This window comes from Branchiostoma belcheri, unplaced genomic scaffold (assembly GCF_001625305.1).
Source record: "Branchiostoma belcheri isolate BF01 breed outbred unplaced genomic scaffold, Haploidv18h27 scaffold180, whole genome shotgun sequence".
Classification (NCBI taxonomy): domain Eukaryota; kingdom Metazoa; phylum Chordata; class Leptocardii; order Amphioxiformes; family Branchiostomatidae; genus Branchiostoma; species Branchiostoma belcheri.
The window spans coordinates 440,088-451,079 of record NW_017803269.1 but is presented as its reverse complement, the minus strand read 5'-3'; the positions used below and the strand labels follow the sequence as shown (position 1 = coordinate 451,079).

Here is a 10,992-nt window from a genome sequence, read left to right as displayed (position 1 = left end):
ACACACACACACACACACACACACACACACACACACACACATGCACACACACACACATGCACACACACACACACACACAAAACTTACCATCGAATTCTGGAAAGTAGTCTACTAGGTGTGAGTACATAATCTTCTCCTCCAAAAGGTCCTTCTTGTTGAGGAAGAGGATGACGGAGGAGTTTTGGAACCAAGGGTACGTGATTATCGTCCTGAACAGCGCTTTACTCTCCTCCATACGGTTCTGAAATAAGAAACACAAACAAAAATAAACAACACAAACAAGGCATCAACACAAGTGCTGCTGCACTTTCATACATCCAATTGTTAACAAAAATCATACTCATAGGAAATTCAAACTCTACTGCTGGATGAATTACGGAGATAATTTCCAGAAATGCCTCCATAATTTGTCCAGTATCTGGGTATCTCCATAATTTATCCAGTAGTAGAGTTTAAATTTCTTATGAGTATTGTTTACCTGGATGTCTAACCTGCAGTTCACTTGTCTTATCACAGGGGGCACTCTTTTGGGCAAGTTTGTTTCCTTGTTACATTTTTAGGTACAGTATTTCTTTAGTGGTATTTTCCCAGTAAATACCTCAACTAAAATGGGCCTGAGTGGTTTCACCACATTCTAAACAAAGAAGAGTTTCAGAACATCTCAACTTCAACATCAGAAAACTCAACAAGTCAACAATTCTTCAGGTAAACAATCTTTTGGGTAAACAACTAAACAATCATTCATGTAAACAAGTAAACAATCCTACAGGTAAACAATCATTTAGGTAAACAAGAACAGACATGCAAACCAGCTTCATCTGGTCATGTGACTATTCCATTGACTTTCCTGGGGGGGGGGGGACTACAGGATTGGAAGGTTTCTGCCCCCCAGGAAAACCAGTGGACTAGCCGAGGAGAGTATTATGGTCTAGACGGTAGATTCTGCATGCACAATCTCTTCATGCAGTTGTCCTTTGGAGGTGTCAATCAAATCATAAAACTAAAAATCAAGTCATGCCTGGTGCACAACACGATGTGTCACACATCTTGCACATGCAGAAAAACTTAGGTTAAAGTTAACAAAATCATGCCTTATGCAGAAAAACTTAGGTTATAGTTAACAAAATCATGCCTTAAATCAAAACATGCTAAATAAAGTTAATCAAATTTAACCCTCAAATGAATCATGCAACTTATATAAGTGATGTTAAAATCAACCGTTACAACAAATTAAACTCAGTAACAGAAAGATAAAGAAAGGAAAGAAAAAGTCCACTGTTGGATGTTACCTCGTTGTCGGACTCTACCAAAACTTGATCATATTCACTTAAGGCGACCAGAAACATGATGGAGGTCACGTTCTCAAAACAGTGGATCCACTTCCGCCGCTCCGACCTCTGACCTCCCACGTCCACCATTCTGTGAGCGGGAAAGGGTAAAAAGGTTGTTATGGTTACTACGGCTACGGTTGTTATGGCAACGCCCTGCTTGACACCTGACCCGGGTTTGTGATGTGGAGCTGCCTGCTGAGAGGGTGCAAAAGTCAGAGGTCATTAGGTGAGAGGTCAACCTGAGAGCACAAAGTTGAAAACAGAGAATAAACAATAAACAATAAAGAATAAACAGAGAGATCAGGTCTACAAATTGCTTTCTGATTAAGGGTTTTTGAAGAAAGGATTTTCCTCTGTTCTCATATTTGTGCTCTGAACAGAAACACAGACCAGCCTGAGGGTGAGCAGGGTGAGAGGTGAAAGGCTACAGGTCGTGGGTCGGGGGTGAGTACCTCGGTGGGGTTCTCCACCAGCATCATGTCGTACTCGCTGAGCGCGATGAGGAACAGGACCGACGTGACCTGCTCAAAACAGTGGATCCACTTCCTCCGCTCCGCACGCTGACCTCCAACATCCACCATCCTGTCGCCATGGTTACCGTCGCCGTGGTTACGGGTTGGTCATCATGGTTACGGGTCGCCATGGTTACGGGTCGGTCGCCATGGTTACGAGTCAGTCGCCATGGTTACGGGTCCCCATGGTTACGGGTCATAGGGCAGGTTGGAGCACAGATCGGGTTACATGATAGTCGTACGTTAGAGTGGAGCACAGATCAGGATAGCAGAGAGAGAAGGCTTGATATAGAATAGGTGTGTGTGTGCATGTATACAATCACTCCCTATACATGTATTTGCTGATCCTTCCCTGTATACATTGTATTTTGTATGTGATTTGATTCTAACTCTTTGTGAGGATTTCGTCCATCAGAAGTACATGTAAAAATGCAGCACAAACTTACTTCAGCTATGGTTTTACATGACTGAAGGGGTGTGAAAAAACTAGCAAAAATAACCACTCTGTCTTCAGGGACCCATCCTAACCATTACTAAACTGTCCCTAAGATTTAACCCCTCCTAACCAATACTGGATTGTCCCTAACCTTCATTCCCCCTTAACCCAACAATGACCTGTCCCTGCTGAACTGTCCTCCCTCCACCTAACCCAACAATGATCTCCCCCTGCTCACCTGAATATGACGTTGTCCAGGTCGAAGGGATACTCGATGATTCCCGTTGTCGGGACTCGAACCCTCAAAACGTCCTGTTCTGTGGGTAGGTAGTCGCTTTGTGCAATCCGGTCTAGGTCGGACAAGTAGCTGTGGGGAGAAGCAAACTCCGGTTACAAACAGTCATGAAGTGGGGTCGTGTGGCGTAGCGGCAGCGTTCTCGACTCGGAACCAGAGGCCCCGGGTTCGAGTCCTGACATGCCACCGATCTTGTGCCCTTGGGAAAGGCACTTTACACGACTTTCCTCACTAGACTCAAGTGAGTATTGTCTGTCCAGTATTTGTTTCTATGTTCGGGCCTTAACACCAGCAACAGCTGCCTGTGTTCCGCGTGTATTGCACTGTTGCAATTTCAATAAATCAAAAATAAATAAAAAATACTCACTATTTTGCTGAATCTGTAAGCTGATATTCCCGCCTCCTGTCGTAACACTCCTGGATGCCTGCGTCCTCCCATAATGACTGGATGGCCTCCACATATTCCTTCTCAAACGTAGATACAGACTCAGGTTCTATTGATCTGATCAACGCTGCCCTTTCCTAAAAAAACAAACAAACAAACAAACATGAACAATTTGCCTTTTCCTATAAAAAACAAACAGACTCAGGTTCTATTGATCTGATCAACGCTGCCCTTTCCTAAAACAAACAAACATTACAATCGACTTACACATTCAGCAATTACAAAAATTACAAACATGAACACTTTGTCTTTTCCTATAAAAAAACAAACATGAACACTGTCTTTTCCTATAAAAAACAAACATGAATACTTTGATGGCCTTTTACTATAAGTATGAAACACAAACATGAACACTTTGATCGCCTTTTCCTGCATAACATAACAAAAACAAACTGTCACTTTTTTCAGAGTATCCTGCAAAAAATATATATACACCTTGAGATTGACATGTTTTGTGCCACCACATTATGACTATGTTTTCTGAAAGCAAATTTCTAAATCTGAACAGTTTTCAATGCTTTCATATTGTTGACTCTACAAGTGGTTTTCTGGTTTCTACTTATTATGGGTTCACCACACCACGAAGTGGTGTGGTGAAACCATATTGCTTTTTCTGATGTTTCTTCTCCTTCTCCTTCTCCTCCTCCTCCTCCTCCTGCCATATCTTTAAATGGATTCAGCTTCTTCATTTTAGGGCCTAAGGTCCTGAAATTTGGTATGGAGGTACAGTGGGCAAATACCCCTAGGCGTTTTTTAAATTATTGTGATACAGGCTTTTAGAATGGTTTTATTTGAGTTTTTTGGCTGTGTTATAGCAAATGTATTACTGTGTTAGTCTGCCTTGTTTACCACGTTTGGGCATGAGTCATCAGAATGGAATGCAGGGCATCAACCAATAGGCATGCAGCTTTCCTCTATACTTCTTGCTGATTGGCTGTTGGGATTTAACTTCATTAACACCTGCACAGAAGCATTTCCATACTGACAGTATGTCTGTATTCAAGTGTTTTGGTAGGTATTTCAAGCTTTCCTGCTCCAGCATTGGAATGCCGGGCATGGACGTTTTTTTTTTATTTTGAAAATCAACAGTTTGCATTATGCAATTAAAAATCCTAACCAATAAAGTAGGGAATAGCTATCCAACTGTTGTTTTAGTTGTATTTTACTTCATATTATAGTTATATCAATGTAAATCATTGTTTTCCCTTGTGTTTCCCATTCTTTCCCTGCCATGTCGTAAAATGTGGTGAACCCATCGCTGTATTTGCTCCAAAGCAAATATTGGCCTTTCTAGTTGAAACTGTTTCTGATTCCTTGAACCCTTTGAGCCCAGGTAGGGAGAAAGACCAAGTTATAAAATCATCTGGACATTTAAAGCGTTCAGACGGGAGACTGATTACATCAACATCATCATCGTTACTGATTACATAACGAGGTCACAGTTTGTCCTTCAAACGACATCCTGGCCATTACACCGCGACCTTGGTGGATGGAAATGAATCAGACAACAGACATACTAAAAAGTGATGGTGCAGGTTTTCTTCAAGTGAATGACAGTGTACTGTACGTGTTTTTCTCTAGTCCTGTAGACCTTGATTTCAAGCCCTACATGTTTTCGGGCCTGTCTACATGTTCCTGGCCTGTATAATGTGTTGCCAGCTCTATACACATGCATGCGGGCGGGTATACATTTTTCCATGCCTGTATACATGTTTGCAGGCCTGCATATGTGTGTTTCTGAGCCTGCATGTTCCAGGCCTGTATATATTATAGTACATATGTGTGCCTTTCTGGGCCTGTATATGTACATGTATGTTTCTGTGCCTGTGTGCATGTTCTCAGGGCTGCATAAATTTTTCTGGGCCTGTATATGTGTTTCCGAGTCTGTATGTTCCCAGGCATGTATATGTGTCTGGGCCTGTATATGTGTGTGTTTCCAAGCCTGTATGTTCCCTGTATGTGTCTGGGCCTGTATATGTGTGTTTCTGGACCTGTATACATGTATGCATGTTTCTGGACCTGTATATGTGTTCGAGCAGATGTGTAAAACTCCTGACAGCCACAAGTGGCTTTTAGACCCATCAGACATCTCGATGCTGCTGCAACGTTAACTTCACCTCTCCTGGGTTGGAACAGACATTACTGTTACTGTTCATCAGGTCTATTAGGCTAGGCCAAACCAGTACTGGGGAACTGGTATATAGAATTCATAACCCCAGGTCACTTTTTTGTGAATTTAGAGGTAGAGAATTTGTAAAGAGAAGTTTTCTCTCTATTCCAGCCTGCATTACTGTAATAACAATTAGTCAAATGCTAGTTTTTGAAAGAATTACACTTTTACAAGGTTCTCCCCAAACACACTAATATAAGCAAACAAGTGTCAAGTACAGGTAGTGATGCATACCTAAACCCAATTTTAGGTTCAGATCCCGATTCAAGTCCAGGGGTTTAGGTTCAGTTCCGGACTCGTAAGTCCGGACCTAAACCCATGGCATATACAAAATTGCATGTTGGCAACCTTGCAATGTTGTCTGAGTGAAACTTCGGCCACATAACATTGCAGGCTGACACTTGTCGATGCCCGATGGCAATGTTTTCTTTTGCAGCACAGATTTTGCAATCTATGTTAGTTTTATGGTGGTTTGTAAAAATGTTTAGGTTTTAGCACAAATTTTAGAAGTCCAATTATCATATAAAGGAAACAGAAAATGAGACAAATCTAAGGCTAATGTTAATGAGTTCAGAGAACCCAAATCGTGCCGCTGGTTGAAAGGCATTAAGCATGACATTAGCGGTGTGATGGGGGCTGGTATTGTCTCCACATTGTTCTAAATCAGCACTTCTGTCTCATTTGCAGCCTTTTCTCTGCCAATAACCCCAAATGGCTCCCAAATGGTCAGCAGAGTTTTACACTAATCCAATCTCACTTCCAGGGTACAATTCTAAAACTGTAGTGATCACGTTATGGTAATCGACATATATATAACAACTGTAAGTAGGGGGAGGGGGGCACCGATTCTGAACTTCACTTCAATCATACACCCCCATGTACATGTACACAAACATACACACACACACACACACACACACACACACACATGTACATACCCCACATACATATACATACAAGCATACACACAAAAACATACACACAAACACACACATGCACACACACACACATACACACCAACACATACATACATGCACACACGTCGCATACATATACATACAAGCATACACACACACACAAACATACACACATGCATATACATACATACACATATGCACACACATTATGTACATGGCCTATCATGGCCTTGGTCCTCCCACCACTGTTCAGCTAAAGGTATCACACCACTGTTCACATCCACCTGATGTTACACCTGAGGACATGTTACACCTGAGGACATGTTACACCTGTTACCTGTAGAGCACCTGAAGTAGCATAAACAGGTCCTTTTTGGGTTCAGAAACCTGCTTTATTACATTGCCTGCTGCGTTACCATCAAATACTTACTTTAACTGCTTTTACATAATTTATGCCTACCTACTGCCTAAATGCTTAGGCCATAATTTATGAAAACTTTACAATTGTGCAAAGGCAGATTTCAGTTTGGTGTTTCAGCCTATGTTTGATCAATCCTAGTGAGGCCTAGGAAAAAATGTGTTTCCTGTTTTAGTCCTAAAAACATTTAGGCGTTGGTAGGTAGGGATTATCTTGTTTTTTGTTCCTCTTTTTATTAGACTTCAATCTCTAGTGATCCAACTTATACAAGACAGTTTAAAACTGTATAACTTACATGAGGACACTTTCATTTTGTCAATGTCAATGTAGGAAAACTGATTCATTTGGACAAAGTTTCATCACTCAGGTGTCTGATCATGGAGCTAGATTATGGTCCAGTGAAAAATGTATTTCCCTTCCACACAAAAAAGTCTAGGGTCGGCAGTTTTTTCTAGGGTCGGTCAGGAAACAGGAAACACAACATTTTTTTCTAATGCATTAGCCCTAGGCCTTCTGCTCTCCCACACCACATTTCCTACTTTCATTCATAATGAGGAAATACAGTAATTCCTGATTTTGTCACAGTACTGTTATGTTCACTGTTTTCATTGTCACTTCTGTACCGTGAAGTTATCAGCTAACAAATAATTCCTGGACTTTCCTTTTCCTGCACCTGTCGCCACCATTGAATATTTAGTTCTGTGAACATGTCCATTTTTCTCAGACCGTGAACTTTTGCTACCGTGAACATAAAGTGAATTACAGTAAGAATTATTTCTCCATGAATCTGTTGCCAAACGAGCTGCCGTTTTTCCCCAAAGCTGCTCCCATGGAGCGAATTTTGCATCACGGAATGTGCATACAAGGTCAAAGGGAAGGTCACTGACACAGCAGACTCCTCCTCTAGAAGAACCTTACATCTTAAATAAATTACTTACTTCTTCATCTTAAATTTAGTTCTATTCATTTATCTAGTCTTACATTAGTTACAAGAGACATTACATTTCCACAACAGACACACACACATGCACTACATCAAATATTATATCCGCGCTACAAAAGACATTACATCTGCACTACAACAGGGATTGCACATGCACAAGAACAGACTACATCACAAACATTACACACACACACACTTGTACACTACAAGTTCAACAGACATTACATCCGCACTACAACCTACATTACACATGCACTACATCAAACATTACATGTACACAGACACACACACACACACATGTACACTACAACTGACATTACAGTAAATTTACACATACACTACATCAAACATGACACACACACACATGTACATGTGTACTTTTGACTCGGACTTGTGCTTCTATGATTTCTGTACCTATGTTTATGTTCATGTTTATGCTTTGGTGTCTTATAAGCCTATATGGGCTGGGCGACAAAAGTCGCAAGACACCTAAATAAAAATTCATTCATTCATTCATTCATTGTACACTACAACCCACATCACACCCATAGGCCATACTACACACACACAATCAGGTGATGGGGACAGAGCAGATCACTGCACTGCTGATTCTCTGATCCCTTACTACAATCTGACACACACATGGGACTTCCCCCTCCCCTCCCATTACAAACACAACACCCCCCTCCCCATGTAACCTACCCCCCTCCCATTACAAACACCCCCCTCCCCATGTAACCTACCCCCCTTCCCCATTACAGCCTACCACTCTTCCTGCCCTTGTATCAATGCAGATTGGCAGAACTAACAAGCTACGAGATGAGATTGCTTGTCTTGAGAAAGTTGTGCGAGTGTCTTGAGCAGGTTGTGGTTTAGTCTTACCTCATTCTCCTTGTTCTTGTAGGCGATCTCAAGTCAAATTTTTCTTTTTTAAGAAGATTTATGAAGGGTCAGAAGGCTCTCCCCCTCAAAAACACCCCTACGCTTATCAACAGACAGTGTAGGGGGCTAAATCACAGCATAGGGGATTCAAATCACCACGTAAGGAGCCCCTACACTCAAACAACCTAGTGAGAACTATGGAGAAGGTTGTGCTATTGTCTTGATAAAGTTGTGCTTGTGTCTTGAGAAGGTTGTGCTTGTGTCTTGAGAAGGTTGTGCTTTAGTCTTACCTCGGCTAAAAGGTCTAGACCCATCACTGGATCGGTGCGCCTATAAACCCCCCCTGTTACAGTTGTGCTTTTGTCTTGAGAAGATTGTGTTTTGGTCTTACCTCGTTCTCCTTGTTCTTGTAGGCGATCTTGAGAGTGTCCATGGCGCGGATCATGCTGTGCATGGCCATGAAGATGTTCTGGTACACCAGCTTGGTGTAGCCTCGTCTGTCCTCGTCTGAGTAACCCGCCCCGTGGATGATTCTCATCTGCTTGATGAAGGTGCTTTTGCCTGATTCTCCCGTACCTAAAGGTGGAGAGGAACAAATATAAACTCAGGGAACTGGAGAGGGAAGTGACGCACAGACACACACACACATACACATGCACGCATACAAACACACTCACACAAACAGAGAGACAGGCACGCACGCACACACACATGTAGGCAGGCACATATACACGCACACAGACACACTCACACGGACACTTTGGCGACCCAATCACGATTGGGGGCGATTTCAGAGGGTAGAAAATAACACAGAGAAAGAAAGAGCGAGAGGAGAGGGATACACATACACACACAAGCGTGCATGCACACACACACACAACACACACATGCACACACACAACACACACACACATGCACACACACAACACACACATGAACACAGACATACACACACGCGCACACACACACACACACAAGCGTGCATGCACACACACACACAACACACACATGAACACAGACATACACACGCACACGCGCACACACACACACACACAAGCATGCCCGCATGTTTATCATCTGTTGTTCCCCATCACCGAGGGTTAGACATGCTTGCACACTAACATTAACATTTATACCACCATACAAACAACATATACTTTTAGTATATTGCAGAATGACAATTTTGTTCTTTAAGTTATATTCAGAAATACACAATCATAGGTCCAGACATAAACCCATCATGGCATATAGATATACAAAATTGCATGTCGGCAAACATTTCACATGCAATTTGAAACATTCATGCAAAATTGTTAGTATATCATAGAGTCAGTAGTAAATACAAAAGTTCTAAACATTATTATGCTGACACCATAATTTGCAGTCTTAGTCTTACCCAGATTTTTTCAGTCTGCAAAAATGCAGGTTGCTTATAATATTTCTTCTGCAATATTGAAAATATCTCTGCAAAAAGCAGACTACAGATGGGTGTTTGTAACATATACAAGCGGAGAAAAAAAGACGAAAATCCGAGATTGGGGAGGGAAGAGGCAGTATGTGGTGCAACTGTGTCATGATTTAGCATAAACACGACTGTGGCCTTGTTTTGGTCGGGCATTTTCCGGGTTTTGGGCCAACATTCCCCGCTTCTAGCCCAGCCCAGAGGGCCAGCAGGGCCGATTGTGCGTCCCGGGACGGTCTGTGAGGCGGTAAAGCGGCGTATAGCCGGTCTGTGGGCCCGGGTACTGCCTGCAGCACGCTACACAGCTACACATATCGCCATGGACGTTTTCATTGATAGAGGAAAGATGTGTAACACTAACATCGAGGACTCAAGCCGATTCATACAAGCCCAAACGGCGGGCTAGCCACAGAAACGGAGCCACTTACCTAGCAGTAGGAGTTTGAGCTCTCTTCTAGCGTCTCTCTTGTCCTTTCTGAGCTGTTTCTCGATCTCCTGGTTGATCCGTTTTTGCTCCTTTGCCTCCTCCGATAGGCAGCACGCCATCTTGTTCATGCTGGATGGGATGTCAGTTTTCGCCAGCCAATACCGGGGGCCCTACTCTTCTGGTCGCGGTTTGAGACCGTTCTGGCGGCCGTGCCGTGCGCCTGTGTGCCCCTGCTGGCTCCAGCGGGCTCCTGGCGGGTCTGGCTCGGTAAAAACCGCCTGTTTCTGCCGTAGATCGGCTCCGAGAGGGTCCGGGAGTCGTCTGAGGAACGCCGAGGCTTGGAACTAGCAGTACGGCCTGGGTGGGGACGGTACCAGCGCGGCGGTGCTACTCACCGGACACACACCCCGCAAACCCACACGATTTACCCATTTCGCCCCAAAATTGCCTCAGTTTTGTTAACTTCTGTGTCAAATTATTTCAACTATCAACCAAAATAAATAGTTTTGCCATATTAGGGTGTATTTATATCATGTTTCTTTTGTTGGTTTTCTTTTTAATTTATGGCGAGGGGCGGCGTCGCCTGATGGAACAGCCAAGCTTGGTTTGTGTGATATTTGAAGCTAGTTTGTAGTAATTCGTGATACTGCTGTGATAGTGAAAGACGTGTAATTGGGGTCTTATCAGCCAAAAATGAGGGTTTACCTACACCGAAGTAAAATTAATTATATCTTCGTATTTTAATTATTATATT

The 10,992-nt window shown here is 42.7% G+C and overlaps 1 protein-coding gene across 1 annotated transcript; it reads right to left on the bottom strand.

Moving 5' to 3' along the window:
* Positions 1-64: 64 nt before the first annotated feature.
* On the bottom strand, positions 65-10,683 carry LOC109467508 (guanine nucleotide-binding protein subunit alpha-11-like; the record flags this gene model as incomplete). The annotated part of the gene is made up of 6 exons (XM_019765520.1): positions 10,240-10,683; positions 8,741-8,925; positions 2,942-3,096; positions 2,518-2,646; positions 1,290-1,419; positions 65-241 (listed from the first exon to the last, which is right to left on the bottom strand). Coding segments are annotated over exons 1-6 (903 nt in total), but the record flags the coding sequence as incomplete, so codon positions are not given.
* Between the last annotated feature and the right edge of the window lie 309 nt (positions 10,684-10,992).